Source organism: Bipolaris zeicola, assembly GCF_000523435.1.
Source record: "Bipolaris zeicola 26-R-13 unplaced genomic scaffold scaffold_257, whole genome shotgun sequence".
NCBI classification, from domain to species: domain Eukaryota; kingdom Fungi; phylum Ascomycota; class Dothideomycetes; order Pleosporales; family Pleosporaceae; genus Bipolaris; species Bipolaris zeicola.
The window spans coordinates 572-20,332 of NW_006912306.1; the positions used below are offsets into that span (position 1 = coordinate 572).

Consider the following 19,761-nt stretch of genomic DNA (forward strand, 5'->3'; position numbering starts at 1 on the left):
TGTAAGCTTACCCGAGCTGCGGTGTCACATCCCGCAAACCTTACCCAAGTGTGCGGAACTACTGTGACAAGGTTCATGCTCGTCCCATCAAGGTCTCACCCCGTTCGTCTTCGTGTATATCGGCCCTTTTCATGTCGAAACCCTCCTGGTTCTTGGTTGCCTCCTGGCACTTTGAAAGCAGCCGCTTACCCTGTTAGTACCCTACGCCGTTCCCACCGATCAGAAACAAGCACTTTAGTCCCGGACCAAATGTTTGTGAAACTTTGCCGCACTTGTCATCCATAAACTATATTCTTGCCAAAGTAAAATGCTATTTTGTCTCCTCGAGAATCCGATACCGTAATCACCCGACCTGGTGTAGGACAAACTTTACTCCGTGTTGTTGTATACGCGTCGCCCATGTTTTGGCAGCGCCATCGTTCGACGTTGGGCAAGGCGGTCAGCGCTCAAGCTACTACTTGGATTAGGCCCAGACGGTTCTTCTCCGAGCGCTTATTTACCATCGCCTTGACGGGCCTGATGGCAAGTCCCCAATGCTACTATAGGGCATTGCGGCAACACGCACCCGATGAAACACCAACAATCGTCCCGTTTCTCTTCCTAAATGTGGATGGACGGGGCCTTGCTCTGTGCCGTTAAATATCGAATCATGCGGTTTAATCGGCCAACTTGCATTTGCGAATCAACCATCGGTGACACATCCAAGGCAATATTTTGCGCCTCGTTTTTGTACAGCACATGGCCAAAGCAAATGCCTAGATTGGCAAGGTTTCAGAGAACAAAAAAGACCCCATGTCGCAGAACGAGATGAAAAATTTCGAGACAGATTTCAGTTGTCATAATTTTCAAGTCTCAGATTCCTTGCACTGATTAACCGATCGGGACACGCAGGGTGGAATTCGTGCATGAAGGGTCCTGGATCTACCCATCCAGGTTGGAATTTGCACCGAGACGCACATGATGAAGTCACTATGCAATTCTAGCAAAAGATGCACCGTCTGAGGATATCACGCAACATCCGAGCTCTCCCGCTCACCCGCTGACCCGATGCTTCGCATGGTGCATGATAACGGGACCGTGATTCGGAAACCCCGTATTATGACACGGGTGCATGGACTTGGTGGTCGCAGTATCAGCATCATCACTATCACATTACGGGCACACCCTCAGGCACTGTTCATAGTGCGACTAATTGCTACAATTGGTTCCCCACAATAGTTATCACAGAAGCCACATCTTGGCAATACAATATGTCTTCAAGCCAATCCATAGGACATGTCTGACCCAGTCAACAGAACTATATCCTCAGTCACAATTATGTATGGACGCAATGAGACCTGAGTAGCCATTTAAGACAAGGCAGCCAGGTCAATTAAACGTCCACGACGTCGTTCTTGGAACATTCTTAGAGGGCTTATATCGAAGGTGGTACTGTTCGACCAAGCGTGACAAATTGGTTCCTGAATCTGCATGTACGTGGTACGGCTGCGATCGAGATGAGGTCGCCGTGCGTTCATCAGTGAAGGGGAAAGAGTTTGATTGGAGCGGGCGCGTTTGAGGGACTGGACAGCATAACTCAAATTTACCTCGTCCACGTATGCGAATGAGACTGCGATAGACAGCAGACTTGTCTACTAACTGTGCTCTCAATCTGTGAGAGTATAATCGATGTAAACATGGATATCGATGTGAAGACACTCGTTGAAGTGCAGTTGTCGCGTTGCGAATAGAGGTAGAAGGATGCTGGAGGTAACGACAGAAAGTTTTCCAACTGAATTCCGCGATGCACGGTTGCACGTGCCGGCGCTAATCCCCATCCGGTACCCTTGCAACTGCCCCCTCAACCACCCTATCCGCAACCAACTCTCACACTCAATCCCAACATCCCTAGCCATGTCGGCTTTCGCCTGTGAACCCACACAGGAGGTTTCTCATTGATATTGTCAATTATGTCCTGTCTCCATCCGGAAATCCAACCGCGAAACGGCATATCATGCCCCGATTCCCCTTGCGCATCTTCCGCCTCCCCTACACCCGCGCAGCACGCCGGCGACGCATGTACACAATGATTACCGCTATATGCGTGGTAATTACATTTATATTGCCATTCTATGTCATTTACAAGCCCCCAAATCTTCTGATCCGCTATTTTCAACAAAAGTGGCCAGATGTGTTATGGCACATGCCTGCTTCTACTCTGCAACGAAATGGGGAAGATATGGATAAAGTCGTTGCCCTGACGATCGATGATGCCCCTTCAGAATTTACTTTGGACATTCTCAAAGTATTGGGAGAGAATGAAGCAAAAGCAACATTGTTCGTCATCGGGGGCCAAGTTGGTGGACGAGAGACCATCCTCCAACACGCAGCAAAAGCAGGGATGGAATTGGGAAATCATGCCATGCATGACGAGCCATCTCGCTCCTTGACGCCAGCAGTTCTCGAGTCAGAAGTTCGACAAGTAGAAGGATTTATCAACGGGACCTATGATGCTGTCAATCTGCCACATCCACCACGATATTTTCGACCTGGATCAGGCTTCTTCAGCACAAGGATGCGCAGACAGATTAAAGAAATGGGTTATCAGATGGTTCTGGGTAGTGTTTATCCCCATGATCCGCAGATTGCTTACCCGAGTGTGAACGCACGGCATATCCTGAGCATGGTGCGGCCTGGAAGTATCATCATATGTCATGATCGACGAGAATGGACGGTTGTGATGTTGAGAAAAGTGCTCCCAGAGCTAAAGAGAAGAGGCTATAGAATTACGACAGTCTCTGAGCTACTAGAGGCAGCAGGAAGAAACAAAGCGACTTGATGCATTCAATAAGACGTTGCAGCAATAGAAGATTAGCGTTAGATATAGCGGTTTACGTGTTCGATGTGAACACCTCGATAGCGGCTAGAAAATAATGAGATTTGTAGCTATGTATCTCTGCGGGAAGAGTTCCCGTGCTCAAACAAGCCTCCTATTGCATGCATTGACGCTCAAGGCAATGCAGGGCCACGGCGTCACGGATACGAGTAGAAAAATCGAGGTATGTCTATCACGATTCCGCCACAATGGAACGAGTCGAGCAGTGCTGACACCCCACGTTTTGGAACCGACACAACGATATCCGATTCCAGTAACTCCTGGTAGTGACTGGCTTCATCCGTGAGTTGGCTTGATCCAAGGCGCTACTTTATTTTCAAGATCAATTATTCTTCAAGTTCTAGGGATCTATCAAGCGGATAACAGGAACACGATGCGAATTGGACTGTTGCATTGAACAACATAATTCGAAGAAGTTGTTCGGTGACGAGACTAGGCATCTTCGTTGCTACACAAATGCACTATCTCGATTGAGTTAGAAATTGTTAGTGCAGTAATCCACGGGGGATGTTGCCTTGTCGGCACGTGAGCGCGGGACTAGCGCGATCGCGTTCCTTCCTCCTCCAAGTTCACGGTGCGGCGCGTCATCCTTAACCGCTAGGCTTCAACCTCACCAGAGCGGCGACTGATGATTGCCACACCTTGACAACTCCAAAAATGCCCGCGTAAGTAGATGTTGAATCTGCACGATTGTTCTTGCCTCAGTGTGCATTTAGTAAACGGGAATTAATACAACTGCAGGCCAGGCGACCAGTACAGTGGCGGCAACGTCAAGAACCCATTCGAAGAGCGCGTCAACAACAACTTTACAGCATCAGAGATTGTCACACTGCAAAGCAAACTAAACAAGCAACTTGGCCCCGAATATATATCGCAACGACCCGGTAATGGTGGTGGCAGAGTGGCGTACTTGGAGGGGAACAAAGCTATAGCGCTTGCGAACGAGGTCTTTGGATTCAATGGCTGGTCAAGCTCTCTAGGACAGGTGCAGATTGACTATGTACGGCTCACCATGCCCAGTGGCAAAACACAGGCTAATGAGGACAGGTCGACGAGCACCAGAATGGCAAGGTGAGCCTCGGGCTCTCAATAGTCGTGAGGATTACGCTCAAGGATGGCACATACCATGAGGTCTGTATAACTGCTCACAGTCTCCCGGTTCATACTGACATGGTCCCAGGATATTGGCTACGGATCAATCGAGAATGGCAAAGGCAAAGCCGCATCGTTCGAAAAGGCAAAGAAAGAGGCCGCAACAGATGGCCTGAAACGCTCTTTACGCACATTTGGCAACGTTCTCGGCAACTGTCTGTACGATAAGGAATACCTCAAAAAAGTCCAGGCCATGAAAGTCAAGCCCATTAAGTTCCAAGAGGAAAACCTTTATCGCCATGTCGACTTTGCACCACGACTACCTCAACCCGAGCCACAAGCCATAGTCAAACAAGAAGCCCTAATAACACCCGCCAGGCCTGACCAGCTTCTTCGAACACGTACCGATCAATTGAACAATGAGTCTTTTGGAGCCGACTTTGATGACGAAACCGACGAGAATTTATTTGATGGAGTTGATGTTTCTGAGGGGCATGGAGATGAGTTCTCCTTCTCAGAAGGTCTCTCTGCTTCCGAAACCACAGCACCACGCACAGCCGAGTCAGCGAAATTAAAAGCGACATCGTCTGGACGAACATCTCCGGTCAGAAATACAGGGCCTCCTCGACAGCCCAATGGTAGGCCGATACAAGCAGGTTGCGGTCAACCAGTAGTGCAACAGCAACAGAATCCATCCAACCAAGGGCCAGGAAGGCTTTTACCGCAAATACAAAACGGTCGACAACCCCAGACACCAATTCAGCAGCAACCACGCCCAGTGCAAAATAACGGACGTATGCCTCCACCAGCTGCAGAAAATGGAGCTGCATCAAGGCCTGTTGGACAACAAAACCAACAAGCTCCCAATAACCAGCCCCCACGACCCAACCCTTCACAAGCACAACAGCCGCCTAACCAACAACGCCAAGGACCTCAGGCCCAACCCACAACAACGCCAGCAACGAACGCAACGGCCTCAAACCAACGACCAACTGTCGGATTCGTTACCTCCCGCGCTGCTGAGCTCCTCCAATCATCCGAAACAACCACACTAAACAATCTCCCACAATTTAACCCTAACGCAGAATCTCCTATTCCAAAGGAGAAACGAACTCCCGGCATCGACCACGCACGCAGTGTACCCATCAAACGTGAAGCCGTCGGCGCTCCCCCCGCCCCTCAACCTCCACCCCAACGACCTGGTGCCTCATCAACCGGCTCTTTCAACCGTCCAAACATAGTGAACCCGCATCTTGACAGCAACCGACGAATCGGCATGCCCGGTGCGCCCAACTACGCCATGAGTCCTAGTGCGAACCGTGGTGCTTACAAGCCCCCCACATTTGCTAACGGGAATGGCATCAAGAGGGAGAGGGCAGCATTACAGGACGTTAGCAATGTGGGTGTAAACGGTCAAACGGCTTCTGTGGAGGGACCAGACGCAAAGAAGCAAAAGGTTGATGCGCCACCGGGTGCTGAGAACAACGCGGGTGTTGCTAGCACATAGATGGTATGAAGTTTGTGATTTGAGACGGCCGAAGTGCATTTATAACATTTTATTATTATTCGGTCATGATGAGCGAGGTGTTTTTGGGTGTGTGCTAAAGATGGGGTCACGGCGTTTTTTTTGGGGGGGGGGAGGAAACTAGATACCGTAACGGTTACGTATGAAGTATGCAGTACAATTTAAGAGCCTCACGGCGTTGTGCTTGAAGTTTGAGAAACCATGGGCAGATTTTTGTTTGCTCGGGACTATTACTTGACCATCCCACGGTCAACTTTGCGTTTAGCGATTGGGCGCGTTCCAAGACAGAGACATGAATCACATGGCCATTTTCAACAAAAAACGTCATTGGATAAACAATCGATCTCCCAACTCTCTTTTTTCTCGTGTTTGCTCGTGGATGAAAAGACGTCCCTTCCCACCTTTTCTTCACAAAATCCTGCTCTCTATACAAAACTCCTAGGTCTCTGTATAGACTTTTTCATGCGGATATTGCCAAGTCGTCGTTTATTTATTTTTTGCTTGGGATAACCGGTTCGGGCAGGTTGGGGGTGGGGGTCTGCCATTTTGTTCTCATATGATTGATTTGATACAATATGTAGCAAATAGAGATAGAAAAAAAATAAGTTATACGTGTTGGAATCAATTAGGACTCGACTTTGAGTCCTACTGATCCGCGACACTGATTGGTCGACACGAGCACTGGCAAAGGCGTCGTCACCGCCTATTGGCCCGTGCGCGGAGGTACTGTAGATACTCAACACGATAACAGATACAATCAATCAATCCGCTTCCTCACTATAGTATTTGCAGCTGCAAGTTGATTCACCACGTGCACCTTTATCGTGCCAACAATACGAGTTCCCATGTAAAGTAGTAATTTTTTTCTAGACATTTCACAAGTGGTTGAACATTCCATGGTAGAGTCAAGGATGGGGGTGTAAGGAGAGTGGAACTAAACCATATTCGTTAAGCCAATAATATTTTTCACAATTCCAGAAAAAAAAAGTGAAGAGCGCTAATGCCTGAAGAAAACCAAAAAAAACCTACTAAAGGACCCAAACTACCAAGATCTCTAAAAGCATGTAGAGAGTCAACACGAACGAAGAGAGAGACATATAATGGAAGATCAGAATCCCCTACTATCGCCTCCTCCGCCCAAGACTGTCACTTGGTGCACTTCCATTCCCACCACCACCACCACTACTACTACCGTTGCTCTCGCCATAATACATGTCAACGTTCATTCTTCAGAAAGGGGAATTATCTCAGCGCTAGAAATCGCAAAGACCCCGGGGAGATACGAAGCAAGTGAAACTAAGAGGGAGAGAGGATGACCCCTAGATATCTAGAGATTACCTCTTCTTGCTTCCTGGACGTGGTTTGCATTCATCTCCGAGAATAGGGTGAAGCTTGATCTTGATGGGGTACTGCTGATTGTTTCCTCCGTAGCCCTTGCTCCAGTCATAGCTGACTGCGTATGCGAAAATGTTTCCGTCTTTGCTGAAGCTCGTTGCGACGATGCTGCCACCGACTTCAGGGTAGCCCTTGAGGCGGTGCTTTGCGTCCTTGTCCCAGAAATGGAAAGTGCCATCGGAACCGGCGGTGGAGAAAGTGCCGTGTTGTGGGTGGAAGGAAATGGCGTTTACAGAAAAGACCTTTGCGGTTTCGCGAGCGTTGGGGTCGGGTTGGCGGTGGCACTTGAAAGAAAAGTTGAGGCTGCAAGGGTGTTAGATGGGCTCTCTGACCCATAGAGTTTGGAGAGTATAAAGTGCTTACCTGGTATCCTTGTCCTCGACGTATTGGATGGCGCAACGGCCCTCAATGGAGCCAACAGCGAAGCCGGTGGCATCTGTGAAACAGCTGACCACTCTTGTCTGCCACTTGAGTGGACTAGTGATAGTTTTGTAAATGGTCGTGGGGTTAGTCAAGTTGACCATGTGGATGTGGCGCTCTGCTGTCGCAATGACGAGCAATTGATCTTTGACGTCCATGCTGTAGACGCGCTCCTGACATTGCAGAGTGCCGACGGGTTCGGCGCCCTGTAGATCCCAAAACTTGACCGTCTTGTCCCATGAGCCAGTCGCAACATAGTCCTTACCGCCAGTCTGGAACCAGCGTACGCACTTGATGGCGTTCTCGTGAGCTTTTGCTTGCTGGGCGGGGATAGTACCGCTGGCTGGGGCAGTACGGAAGTCAACAATATTGAGCATGCCTGTTGAGTCGCCGGCTGCTATGCGTGTGCCATCCTACATCATGTTAGCACCCTGTTCCATACCATGGCGTTGCTTTCGTAGACGCACCTTTGACCAACCCACACCAAGAACATGGCCCTGGCACTCAAACATCCACTTTCCCATTGCGCCGTTGCCGTTGACTTCGTAGATGTAGACCTTCTTGTCCCAGCTTCCTACCGCGAGAAAGTCGTTGGTTGGCGAGAACTGGAGGTCGGATATGCTGTCGCTGGGTACTTGGCCGGCTGGCACCTCGACATCTTTGCTTGTGTCTCCCGTTGTGGAGCTGGTCGCAGCAGGCGCCGCGGCTTGACCGAAAAGCGCCATGTCTTGTGGCTATGTGTGGTTTGTTGCGCACGTCAAGATGTCGTGATGTCTTGTTGTGGAGCTTTGCGCAAGCTGCAATAGTGGGTCTCGCGGCGGTGGAGTGATGGAGATATTCGGACGCGCTCGACAGACAAAGGTTGAGGCGCGACGGGATACTTGGAAGCTGAAGGAAGTGATTGGAACTGCAGCGCAACCGAATCTTATGTTCTTGACCACCAACGCGCCCCAGTAAAGAAAGAGCGGCTGTACCAAAGCTTCCCAGGCACCCTTGCAAGGCACCAGTCCGCCTTCTGCCTAGTGTGCCTAGCGCCCGGCGTTACGATTCCCCGATTCCACCTAAAAACTCGACGCACCATGCCAACTTTCTCTTCCCAACGTTCCTCGCTCGAAGAATCGCAACGAAGCACACGCACAGAGCGCACTTGCGGCGTCTCTTCCCTCGAATGCTTTGGGAGAAAGTCCCCGGACATCGATCTTCGCGATCGCACTTTTAGCAACGAACCGCCATAGAAGCTGCGGCTTCCATCACCGACTACGGCACTTCTCCGCTTCTCTTCATCGCTTTTACTCGAATTCCACTAGCTCGCCCGACGCTGCGAGTGGAGGGGCTGGCACCTGGATGATGACATGAGTCCGTTGGCTACCTTGCTTGCATGCCGAGGGTCGCAACAGAGAATCGAGGAGTTGGGAGACGATGGAGAGTGCCAAGGTATGGAGGGTCTTCTCGTCGAGTTTATGGTAATGCGATTGCCTTTCCTGCGCTTTGGTAAAACAAAGTCGGCTGGAGGGTAACTCAATGGGGCTTATTCTCGAGGCGAGGAACGTTCACCTCAAACATTTTTCGGATCTGAGGATAGCCGTCCTTTCACATTTGGAGGTGACGGGCTATACCGTGCTTGGTCGAACAAGCCGGATTCATCCAGCCAGACAAGGTTCACATGATGAGAAACATTAGAAATAGAGTCAAGCTCTGAGGCTGTCTGAATCCCAAAGTGGTAGGACGGCCTTTGCTGAATTTTCTACGACGGTATCTGAAGAACCTTGCGGCTTAAATAGCTTCTTTTTTTTCCTTGAATAAAAGCAAAGTTTGCTCATGAAAAATTTGTGTCCATAGTTGCCGGAGTGGTATCATGCATCGGCTAAAACTGTTGGTATCTGTATTGAGTGTTTGCTATACAGAGCTCATGCGTCAGCACCGACAATGAAGTCCCGGACCTCTTTGTAGGCCTTGTCCAAGTCCTCGTTGATGACAATCTTGTCATGTGGCGCTTCTCCGCTGTGTGCAAAATCCAGCTCAACCTTTGCCTGATTTAATCTCTTTACAATGGCCTCTTCCTTGTCAGTGGCCCGACTCCTCAGTCGCTGCTCCAGGACCTCCATAGACGGTGGCTGGAGAAATAGAAATCGCGGACGGGGAAATGTGGGATGGTTTGCGACTTGCTTGACACCCTAGAGACCTGTTAGTTGTGCCTGAGCTTGAAGTTGGTCATGTTGTTGCGCACCTCCATCTCGATGTCCAGAATGCAAATCTGACCCTTCTCTGCAATATCGTTGACAGCCTTGATGCTCGTTCCGTAGTAGTTGCCTCCAAACTGCGCATGCTCTACAAATCCCTTCTTTTCAATTAGGTCGAGGAACTCTTCCTTGGTCACGAAGTAGTACTCCTTGCCATTCTGCTCGGTCCCCCGGGGTGCGCGCGTGGTGTGGGATATGCTGAAGCCAAACTTTCCAGGAAACTCTTCGAAGAGACGCGAGAGGATGGTGGATTTTCCAGCGCCGGACGGGCCACTGATTACAATGGGCTGGTTCGCTGAGAGGGCGTCTTTAGAGACGGGGGCAGTGTCGGTGGGAGCCATCGTGAAGGCGCGGTGGGTGAAGGTGCGCGAGGAAACGGGTTTGCAGGTGGTTCGGAGGTATGCGGTGCTGAATCTTGGTAGCGGAGAACGAGTTACTCGTGCAATACAACTTCTCGAATCAGTCAGTAGGCTTTGCGATAGCCAGGAAAGTGTCAATGGCATGCCTATCGTGAGCTGGGACAATGCGGGGTGTTGATTGGCGGTGAAGCTAGGGGGTCTTCGGTGTTTGGTGGGGCGCTCCAAGTGGGATGATGGGCGGGACCTGTGACATCGCGTTTTCGTGTAGTTACTGACCTCATTGACCTGGAAATTTGCCAACCCTTGCATCGCCTTGTCCATGTTTCGCTAATTGTTTGTGCATGGGAGCGGTAGAGCTACCACGCCTTCGAAATGGTGCGCAATACATATTTCCATCTGGATCTTGTCCTGACAGCTTGTAGTCGAAACAATACCTTACCCTCCACACGGTCGAGTCGGCCCATCCCAAAGCGAGCGACATCTTCGCTGTAGCGCCGACTAGTACACAGTTACTCTCAGCTTCTGGTGCGAGCAGCATCAGTGTTTACGACACCACAAAACCCGACTTTCCAGTTATACAAACACTTGACAAGGCACACCCGCTCGGCATACACCACCTGGTGACTGCGCGCGAAGAGAAGGCACGACGGGCTGCGAGTGCTGGTTTCGAGGGCAAGGTCAAAATATGGAGCCAGAGTGAAGACGGAGTGTGGAGTGAGGATGGAGAGATTGTTGGTGGGTACGCCTTGCGCTTTCTTTGCCACTGCAATTGGATCGTTCATGTCGCCGGGACGGGTGCTGACTTGTGTCACAGATCAGAACAAACCGGGTGAGGTATGGGCGATTGCAATGAGCGCAGATGGGCAGTACCTTGCTAGCAGTAGTATCAACGGCAAGATAAATGTCTGGAGCTTGAACAAAGACGAGGATATGCCCCGCATACGCGAGTATGAGACCAAAGGCAGCTTTGGTTTGTGCGTAGACCTGGTATGCTTTGGCTGTCTTTTTTATACTGCTTGAGTCGTTACTAACAAGTAAAAAGAGCCGTGACGGCAGCTTCACAGCCTCGGGACATGAGAATGGCTCGATATACGTTTTCAATAACGACACTGGGCGTCTTGCGCACTCTCTAGCAGGCCTCGTACACCCAATTCGCAGTGTGGCCTTCTCCCCAACTTCAAAGCTCCTAGCAGCAGGAGGCGATGCCAGAATCATCGCAATTTATAATGTCTCTTCGGGTGAGCAGGTAGCGAACCTCACAGGCCATGGTGGCTGGGTACTCAGTCTCGACTGGAGCGACACCGGCGAGTATCTGCTGTCAGGGTAAGATGCGACTATGGATTCGCAAATGCAATTGTTAACTTCGTCTCTAGATCTCACGACTCAAAAGCAAAGGTATGGCGGTTTGAGACTAAGACGTGCGTCGCAACTCACTCCCACGGCGACAAGCCTCTTTGGAGTGCGAAGTGGTTACCCAAGGTTCCTACAAAGAGCGAGATGTTTGCACTGGCGGGAGGAAACAACACCATTGGAATATACCGAGAGGCTGCTGGCTGATTAATGGCTTGCCTGAGACCTATTGTGCTATACTGCATAATGTATGACGGCGTTTGAGCTGACAACGCTCGCTGAACCCACAACACACTGCTGCCTTGTAAAGGGTCAATCATCAAGCTGATGGTGGCAAGGGGTGTAAAGTGAACATGGTAGAAACATTCACCATGCAGTTGCGATTCGACAAACCTAGGTAATCATCATATGATGTGCTCTTACCTCAGATCAATTGATAACACAAATTCATACAATCTGCGTCATGCTGATCATACAATAGTACGTGATATATCTACGCAACTGCCATGATCCGCATGCTTCCGTTTCTACTTTATGAGCATTGAGGGTTAGGAAAAAAGATAATTGGCACTCCCAGTCAGACTCTAGAGTTACTATCAAGTGGATGGTGTTGTCGGAAGAACGGCAGGAACAAATAACACGGCTGTCTAGCTATGGCCTGATACTCACATGGATTATTGTTTGTACAAAGCAGTTGCGGTCCAAATGGCAGGTACAATTGGCCTTTCGTGTTGGTATTACCTCTACTGCCGTCCCTCACTTTTACTTACCCCTGAAGACAACAACAGAGACACAGCACTACCATCACTATTGCTACACTATCACAATGCGTATTGTCAAAATCCCTTATTCCCTCGTTGCAGCCGACGTTGCGGCCGAAAATGCCGCCGCGAAAGGCATCAACGACTCGTCCGATTCATCCTCCAGTACCCGACGCTTCGGAGCCGCCCACCACTGTGTTTCAGATATCCTACCCGTCGTCCCCGAAAATCCGCCGTTCTTTGCACACTGCGACCCACCGTGGACATCATATAGCTATACGCTATGGCACAGGCTAATAGCCAAATCCCAAGGTCTACAGGGGGGCGAATACCACGAGGTCGTCATCCCTGGATTTCTTTACGAAGATATGATGAGATGCTACAGTGCATGGATAACCACTGGCCGCATCCGCAAGGGTGTACTTGAGGAAATGCTCGAGACTTTGAAATCCACAAAAGCAGGCCAAGAACTTGTTTCACTTCTGGATGGCGAGCGGAAATGGTTCATCAGGCTGGATCATATGTCGCCAAAAGACAGTCCCATGGAAGGTGGATTGTCATCATTGACGGTGCAAGATGTTATGACGAAGCTCTGTACGTCCATGCGCGCGTATACTTGCCTTCAACGTGAGAAGGTGGACGCAGTGAAGGAGGATCGGGAGATGAAGATCAAACTCGTGCTCAACAGATGGGATGGAGGAATGGATCCTGGGAGGGAGTTTAGGGTCTTTGTTTCACCACCTGCCGCAGCCCAGGCAAGAACAACAAATCACCCCATGGCCGCTCCCAGACCGGACGACTTCAGAATCAGCGCCATTAGCCAGTACAGATGGACCTTGGTGTTGGCGGTGTCAAGGGGTGTCACCCTGGAAGAGATGGTAGCAAAGGTCGAGGTGGGATCGAATGCAGTTCTCCAAGATATCGTTAAGTACATGAAGGAGAAGCTAACGGAGCATGTGGTTGATATGTTACTGAAGCACGGGTTCAGTTTTGATGTGGCGCTAAAGCCGGACGGCACTGTTCAACTCGTCGAGATCAATCCTTTCGGGGCATTGTCGCCGTGTGGAGCCTGTCTTTTCAAATGGATACGGGATGGTAAAGCGCTTTATGGAATGGAGGAGGCACAGTTTGTTGTGACGTTGGACGAGGCACTGCCGTAGTTCCTTCAAGTTTGTGGCGTTGGGCTTGTTGATGCATAAGTTTCTCAGACCCCGAAAAGGGAGGTTGCGTCACCAAAGTTGCTTCTTGTCGACCCAGACAGATTTCCTTATTAGAAAAAACAAAACAATTTGTGTTGGAGATTGGGTAGCCTCTAGCTTAGGTAACACATAGCTGAGGAACTTCGGAGGCTCCGCCTGCCAAGAGAGGTACGTCTACCCATCGCATGCAGAAGCGGCCCCGCCCGATTGGCTCGAGACTTGTGAAATCCTCCGTATGTGTTTCATTCGCCGGTGTCTAGAATCGCCCAAGATTGAACGGCATAGGGGACGTTGTGGGCGCGACGCTGTCTGAGGCGTTGATTCGCCACTTGTCGGATCCACCGTCACAGCGACAGCGTACCAAAGGGCGGCACAACCGCCGCCACGCCCTTAAGCCTTGCCACTGCAGATGCTTCATTTGAGTCCCTCAACGGCTTGTCCAATCTGTTACGTACATCTAGAAAACGTCCTCTCTCTCTACTCTGGCCCGGTCCACTTTTGTCGGGAATGTCTTGGCTCCTGCGAAATAGGGGAATGATCTCCCTTTGCCAAGCTGGCTCTTCAGAAATGAAACCAACTCCACTGGCCGCCTATTATACCTCATAGTAGCTATAGCTGTTGGTATACTCACAGCCAGCCGTTGCGAATTTTATGCTCGGCACACCTAGTCCTCATTAGTCGCGAGGCCAATAGCAAGAGTAGACGAGCTCTGCCGCAGAGAAATCCTCCTGCCTAAACGAACGATGAAACGCGGACAGCCTCCCGTTCCATCTCGCTGCCGCAATGCGACCTGTAGTGACCTAATCACTCCAGCCTTGTGGCTAATGAGAACTCCACTCTATCCATCTCGACGATGCCAATCAAGTCTGTAGCAGATTGTACCATCGGATGATCACGTCGATCCCGCGGCCAGCCTCACCTCCCTGTGTACAGGAGACATGATTTATAAATGCTCGTCTGCTTCAACTTGACAAATACCTCACCACCTCACCACCTCACTCAAGTCTCTTCTACTTCTTCCTCTGGCTAGTCCATCCATTCGCTCATTTCTCGATTCGATTCTTTGCAATTCTCGCTCTCTCGTCGTACTTCCGCTAGTCGCAAATACTTCTACTACTTGCAAAGATGCATTCATTCAAGACTGTTCTTGCTCTTGGAGCTCTCCTGCCCGCATTCCTTGCGCAGGCCAGCAAGATTATCCGTACCCGCAACGAGCACACCATTCCCGGCTCGTGGGTTGCCCGTATTGAAGAGAATGAAGTCCTCGAGGCTGTTCTCTCCACTGTCCTGGAGGCTGCTGGTATCGAGTCCAAGGAAACCTACTCTGTTGGAGGTGTCAAGGGTTTCACTTTTGATGCCGACGATACCATCCTAGATATCCTCGAGAGCATGGGAGCCATCAAGTCTGTCGAGCCTGACTACAAGATGTATGCTTCCGTCCCGGTTGGCAGCTTGAAAGCGCGCCAAACCAACGGTACTCTTACTACCCAGAAAGGCTCCCCCTATGGCCTGGGACGCATCTCCCACCGTGAGCCTGGCACTAAGGATTACATTTTCGACAGCTCTGCTGGCGAGGACACTTTCATCTATGTCATCGACACTGGTGTCAACACCGAGCACACCGACTTTGGCGGCCGTGCCACTCTCGGAAAGAGCTTCATCGCCGGATCTGACGGCGAAGACGACCAAGGCCACGGCACCCACTGCTCTGGAACCGCCGCCGGCACCAAGTTCGGTGTAGCTAAGAAGGCCAACATCATCGGTGTCAAGGTCCTCGGCGCAGACGGCTCTGGTAGCAACTCTGGTGTCCTTAGGGGCATTCAATGGGCCGTTGACGACGCCACCGAGAAGGGCCACATCAACCGCACCGTCCTCTCCATGTCCCTCGGCGGCCCCTTCTCCCAAACCACCAACGACGCCATCCAATCCGCTGTTGAAGCTGGTGCTTTCGTCGCCGCTGCCGCCGGAAACGAAGGCGAAGACGCATCCAACTCCTCCCCCGCCTCCGCACCACAAGCCTGCACCGTCGGCGCCACAAACGAGCGCGACCTCATGGCCTCCTTCTCCAACTTCGGCAAGCTCGTCGACATCTTCGCCCCCGGAGAGAAGATCCAGAGCGCCTGGATCGGCAGCTCCACCGCTACCAACACCATCAGCGGAACTTCAATGGCTTGCCCCCACATTGCTGGTCTCGCTGCCTACCTTATTGCGCTCGAGGGCCCCCGCTCTCCTACTGCCCTGTGCAAGCGCATCCAGGAGCTTGCTACCAAGGACGCTATTACTAACATCAGAGATGGAGATGATAGCCCCAACCTCATTGCTTACAACGGCAACGGCGCGTAAATTTGTACGCTCTGCTGATTTTCAAGTGTGACCAGCTTACTGTGGATCGGTGTGCTTGGGAGAACTAAAGGAATAATTTATTTTTCGAGAAGTTTTTTTTTTGTACATTTTCTTTTGCCATGGAATCTAATGGCTTTTTGTGAATATTATTGGGGACTTGATGTGTGGATATGGTGAAGATATATATCTTTTGGTGCTGCTTTGTTATAAGAATACAATGGAATGCCATGTTGTAACAACCATCTTGTTTCAGCTCCCAATCCTATTTTCATGAATTACTAAGTTCTCAGTCAATTGTGAAAATAGGGTGGCTTACTTGTACTTCGCCACGCCAAAGCCGTCTTGGCTGTCTCTCTGGATAAAGCTCGATGATACGATCCATCTATCCAGAACTATTATGGCACATGCGGTCATAGGACAAACGGATTTAGTATACTGGGACGGTTGGCCGTTTCACGGTGTATCTGTTTTGGGGATTTTTGTCTGCCAAGCTATACTAAACCTCCAGTTTTGGTAACCAAACTCGGAATATAGAAACATGTATGCCACGCCGCTGAGCAAGTCTGGCGGCAAGGTGGCCGCATACTAGGGACCCCTTTCTCCAATCTCTCCTGTTGCCCTCGCCCGTGGCATCCGTCTCATTTCTCCCTCCCCCTTGTCCTTTCTTTCCTCCTTCATTTGTGCACCTGTTGCATTTCTGATTTTACACTGTACTGTCTACAATTCTCGTCTTGCAATCAACTTTCGGTTCCTACAACATGGCTCGCGGAAGGAAAATGCCTATAGATGGATCTACGAACATGGCTGACTTGCGTGCGCTTGCAACATTGGATAGATTTTTTAGTGAGTTGAGGCTCTTGTCTGGTTGCGCAGGCCTTGAAAGATACTGGAGTATTGATTGGGATCAAGAATAATGGTATGATTAGGCATCGCCATCGAGTCTAGGGCATTCCGGTTGTTTCGGGTGGGGCGATACAAGAGGGCTGCCGAATGCGGCTACGCTGCAAGGGTGGATAGCGATACGGCGAGGCCGCCTTGGATGTGGGGTACTTTTCGCTTCAACTCCACCTGTGCATCGAATTTTATTTGATATATAATCATCAAATTATTCTTTCCTTTCATCGATCAGACAAGATGGCCGAGCGGTTAAGGCGCATGACTCAAGCGAAAGCTTTCCCCCTCTGCGAGGAAGTGTTCATGTAGAGAAATCTGCGTGGGTTCGAGTCCCACTCTTGTCATCATCTTTTTTGCTATCTTTTTGCTCTTTTTGCGCCTGGAATGTTTGAGGGACTTTGTCGCGTCGACATTGGTGGAGGGAGATATTGAACGTGCGTTGGTTGCGTGTCTTTTTGCGCAACATGGTTGGATACTTGCACGTGTATGGTAGCGATTGTCACGAGGAACATTGCTTGAGGCAAGCGTCAACAAATTGAAAATGATAGGGTTAGGCTTGGGATGGAGTGATATGTTCGCATTGATCCGCATATTCAAAACATAGCTAAAGAGCCCCTAGCCTTATGTGACCTACCATTGTACTCTGTGATGAGGGAGGTTTAGAGTTCGTCACGTGGTGGCAACACTAACCCGAGAAGGAGATTCCTAACATTTCTGCATAGATTAGACAGACAGGAGTAAACATTCTGGGAGCCAATTGGAATGCGTTCCAGGCCCTTGGACTCAATATCGGTATGCGACTAGAGCTGCAACAAAGAGTAGTTTGAGTAGCCTTTACCGATGATGGTATATGCCTATCCAGGCCCCCACCTTCATTGACGTTGTAATTACTGCAGCCGACTTCGCTGCTAGCCGGCCCGGGATGGACCTTATCGACATCTCAGGAAGATTTTCGTGTTTCAACAGTTTTTGGATGATGGGCTGCCGTTACACATGCTGACGCTGCCAGGTAGTGGGCAATCGTGTTTTTGAACACCAACACAACTCGCTGATCACTTTATGATAATAAATGGCAGATACTATCATGGCACTTGGCCGATGGTTTCATGATAACGTACGGACACGTTCGGGTAGTGTAGCCACAGCTTGACTGTTAGTGTTTCTGAAAACCGCTTTCAAAATGCAGTTGACATCAAAAAATCCAGGCGCATCAAAAACTATTTCAGTCACCAAATTTCTAAATATGGGTAAATAAAATGACATTGGAGAACGTGCAGTTCAAACACTACTTAGTGGTGTCGGCTAAGTGTAACGCGAAACAGCAATTTCGTGGCTGAGAGGATAAATGACGATAAGATTGTAGGACATGGAGTCACAGCGCCGTTGCGCCGCTATAAAATCTTGATAGAAAACGCACGCAGAAACTCTCTCAAACAGATACATGACGTAAGTAAAATAAAAAGACAGCGATATGTACAAGCCCACCTGCCAAATTGGTTTCTCCGACTTTCCCGTAGCCTGAGCTTGCCATCTCACCGTACCACCAGTTTGCCACTGCAGAATCAAAGCCTCGGTGCATGCAGAAAACCTCTAGAGGAGATACATGATTCGAGAAAATGGTCCAAGTGGTAATGCAAGCCACATGCCAAGCGCATTTGTCCCAATTTCCCCGGAGTCCGAGCTCGCCATCTAGCCGTATCAGCCACCGCAAAACCTGGGGTCGTATACTTCCACCACTCAACTCCAACATGACAAGCCACACTTACGGTATCTGGCATCGCCGTTTAGTTTCGCCAAGGACGACACACCCAGCCGATATTCGCCAAGTTAAATAGTAGCAGCCATATAACAGCTTTGGTATAGAGATGTGCTATACGGGTTTCTGGACCTGCTTCTCGATGCGCCAGGGGCCACTTTTCCGGAAGAATTGGTCGTTCATACGGTGTACGACACTGCAGTGTACCTTTTGGAGCTCTAGAGGTCGATCATGGCAGTAGATAAAATGGAGACAGTGTCGCCTGCTGTTTGCCGCCAGGTGGTTCGTGATAGTTCGCGTATTCTACTAGTGTCTACTGCAAGTCAAGATGAAGCTGTCGGCCCTTTCCCTCCTTTCTTTCGCTCTATCTGCAACCGCAGCACCTACAGGCTCCGATTTTAGCCTGGTCGGGTTCGCCAAAGATAATCCAATCGGCCCAACAACTGGTGGTCAAACCAAGGAAGGCAAAAGCGTCACTGTAGAGACTTTGGCCGACTTCGTCAAGGCAGTAACTAGCACGGAGCCTCTTGTAGTTTACGCCAAGGGCAACTTCAACCTCACCTCGCGAGTTCAAGTCCAGTCCAACAAGTCCCTCATTGGCCTCGGAAAGGGTGCTCAGATCACAAGTCATGGCCTCAACATTTACAACAAGACCAATGTGATCATCCGCAACTTTGGCTTCACAGCCACTGCCGACGACGCCATGACAATCCGCAACAGCACACGTATCTGGATCGATCACAACGAATTCACTACCGGCAACTTCCCCGCGCTAGGCCCTGATGCATTCGACGGCCAAGTCGACATCATCCGTACATCAGACTGGATCACCGTATCCTGGAACTATTTCCACGACCACTGGAAGAGCTCATTGGTAGGCAACAGCGACGCCCTTCGAGACATCGACCAAGGCCACCTCCACGTCACCTACCACCACAACTACTGGCGCCACGAAGGAACACGAGGCCCTGCCGGCCGCTTCGGCCACCAACACGTCTACAACAACCTCTTCGTCGACTTCCTCTACCAAGCCATCCACTCCCGAAGTGACAACCAAGTTCTCGTCGAAGGAAACGTATTCAAAGGAAACACACGCGAGGCACTTAGCACGTACGGCCTTGTTATCCCAGACGACAGCCCGAATACCAGCCCCGACGGCGACTTTGAAATTGACGGCTTTGCGAATCTGGGAGCGAAGAACGATTTCGGCAAGGCCGGCGTGAATATCACTCAGGTTGGAAATTTTACGCAAGCGCCGTACAAGTATAAGCTTACGCCGCTGAATAAGGTGGAGGGTGTTGTTAAGAAGGGGGCTGGCCTGGGTAAGATCTAAGATCGTGCTTTTGCCCGATGGGGTTGTTTCTGTAAATAATGATGGAGCGAGATTGGGTAATGAATGTGATATCCCTTGTTTATCTATTCTGGTCTTGTTTGCATAACGTTAGTCAGTTTTCCTTGGGGAGTTTGAGCATCAAAAGATAACCTCGGCGGTGCTCCTGTTTAACGGAAAGCAAATAGGGTTAGGCCAGTGAGTGAGGCTCAACACTATATT

At 50.2% G+C, this 19,761-nt stretch overlaps 13 protein-coding genes across 13 annotated transcripts; 10 read left to right on the plus strand and 3 right to left on the minus strand.

The window, feature by feature from the left end:
• Nucleotides 1-227: 227 nt before the first annotated feature.
• On the plus strand, nt 228-467 carry COCCADRAFT_108482 (uncharacterized protein; the record flags this gene model as incomplete). Its single annotated transcript, XM_007718812.1, has 1 exon — nt 228-467. A coding segment is annotated over one exon (240 nt), but the record flags the coding sequence as incomplete, so codon positions are not given.
• Nucleotides 468-1,368: 901 nt separating this feature from the next.
• COCCADRAFT_40829 (uncharacterized protein) lies at nt 1,369-1,895 on the minus strand (the record flags this gene model as incomplete). The annotated part of the gene is made up of 2 exons (XM_007718813.1): nt 1,369-1,643; nt 1,871-1,895. 2 exons carry the CDS (start codon nt 1,893-1,895, stop codon nt 1,369-1,371), a joined length of 300 nt encoding a protein of 99 aa, XP_007717003.1.
• A 98-nt stretch (nt 1,896-1,993) lies between these two features.
• Nucleotides 1,994-2,818, plus strand: COCCADRAFT_108514 (carbohydrate esterase family 4 protein; the record flags this gene model as incomplete). Its single annotated transcript, XM_007718814.1, has 1 exon — nt 1,994-2,818. The coding sequence occupies one exon, from the start codon at nt 1,994-1,996 to the stop codon at nt 2,816-2,818; it is 825 nt and encodes a 274-aa protein (XP_007717004.1).
• Nucleotides 2,819-3,532: 714 nt separating this feature from the next.
• On the plus strand, nt 3,533-5,474 carry COCCADRAFT_40831 (uncharacterized protein; the record flags this gene model as incomplete). Its single annotated transcript, XM_007718815.1, has 4 exons — nt 3,533-3,540; nt 3,617-3,875; nt 3,923-4,006; nt 4,056-5,474. The coding sequence occupies 4 exons, from the start codon at nt 3,533-3,535 to the stop codon at nt 5,472-5,474; spliced, it is 1,770 nt and encodes a 589-aa protein (XP_007717005.1).
• Nucleotides 5,475-6,826: 1,352 nt separating this feature from the next.
• Nucleotides 6,827-8,032, minus strand: COCCADRAFT_108502 (uncharacterized protein; the record flags this gene model as incomplete). The annotated part of the gene is made up of 3 exons (XM_007718816.1): nt 6,827-7,190; nt 7,251-7,720; nt 7,775-8,032. The coding sequence occupies 3 exons, from the start codon at nt 8,030-8,032 to the stop codon at nt 6,827-6,829; spliced, it is 1,092 nt and encodes a 363-aa protein (XP_007717006.1).
• A 1,182-nt stretch (nt 8,033-9,214) lies between these two features.
• COCCADRAFT_108516 (uncharacterized protein) lies at nt 9,215-9,888 on the minus strand (the record flags this gene model as incomplete). The annotated part of the gene is made up of 2 exons (XM_007718817.1): nt 9,215-9,481; nt 9,535-9,888. 2 exons carry the CDS (start codon nt 9,886-9,888, stop codon nt 9,215-9,217), a joined length of 621 nt encoding a protein of 206 aa, XP_007717007.1.
• Nucleotides 9,889-10,247: 359 nt separating this feature from the next.
• COCCADRAFT_8981 (uncharacterized protein) lies at nt 10,248-11,463 on the plus strand (the record flags this gene model as incomplete). Its single annotated transcript, XM_007718818.1, has 5 exons — nt 10,248-10,256; nt 10,329-10,641; nt 10,721-10,893; nt 10,949-11,229; nt 11,280-11,463. The coding sequence occupies 5 exons, from the start codon at nt 10,248-10,250 to the stop codon at nt 11,461-11,463; spliced, it is 960 nt and encodes a 319-aa protein (XP_007717008.1).
• A 619-nt stretch (nt 11,464-12,082) lies between these two features.
• COCCADRAFT_108491 (uncharacterized protein) lies at nt 12,083-13,177 on the plus strand (the record flags this gene model as incomplete). Its single annotated transcript, XM_007718819.1, has 2 exons — nt 12,083-12,840; nt 13,006-13,177. The coding sequence occupies 2 exons, from the start codon at nt 12,083-12,085 to the stop codon at nt 13,175-13,177; spliced, it is 930 nt and encodes a 309-aa protein (XP_007717009.1).
• A 408-nt stretch (nt 13,178-13,585) lies between these two features.
• Nucleotides 13,586-13,822, plus strand: COCCADRAFT_108515 (uncharacterized protein; the record flags this gene model as incomplete). The annotated part of the gene is made up of 1 exon (XM_007718820.1): nt 13,586-13,822. A coding segment is annotated over one exon (237 nt), but the record flags the coding sequence as incomplete, so codon positions are not given.
• A 519-nt stretch (nt 13,823-14,341) lies between these two features.
• On the plus strand, nt 14,342-15,559 carry COCCADRAFT_8983 (uncharacterized protein; the record flags this gene model as incomplete). Its single annotated transcript, XM_007718821.1, has 1 exon — nt 14,342-15,559. The coding sequence occupies one exon, from the start codon at nt 14,342-14,344 to the stop codon at nt 15,557-15,559; it is 1,218 nt and encodes a 405-aa protein (XP_007717011.1).
• A 1,744-nt stretch (nt 15,560-17,303) lies between these two features.
• Nucleotides 17,304-17,453, plus strand: COCCADRAFT_108508 (uncharacterized protein; the record flags this gene model as incomplete). The annotated part of the gene is made up of 1 exon (XM_007718822.1): nt 17,304-17,453. The coding sequence occupies one exon, from the start codon at nt 17,304-17,306 to the stop codon at nt 17,451-17,453; it is 150 nt and encodes a 49-aa protein (XP_007717012.1).
• Nucleotides 17,454-18,084: 631 nt separating this feature from the next.
• COCCADRAFT_108489 (uncharacterized protein) lies at nt 18,085-18,288 on the plus strand (the record flags this gene model as incomplete). Its single annotated transcript, XM_007718823.1, has 1 exon — nt 18,085-18,288. One exon carries the CDS (start codon nt 18,085-18,087, stop codon nt 18,286-18,288), a length of 204 nt encoding a protein of 67 aa, XP_007717013.1.
• Nucleotides 18,289-18,537: 249 nt separating this feature from the next.
• On the plus strand, nt 18,538-19,542 carry COCCADRAFT_8984 (polysaccharide lyase family 1 protein; the record flags this gene model as incomplete). The annotated part of the gene is made up of 1 exon (XM_007718824.1): nt 18,538-19,542. One exon carries the CDS (start codon nt 18,538-18,540, stop codon nt 19,540-19,542), a length of 1,005 nt encoding a protein of 334 aa, XP_007717014.1.
• Nucleotides 19,543-19,761: the final 219 nt, after the last annotated feature.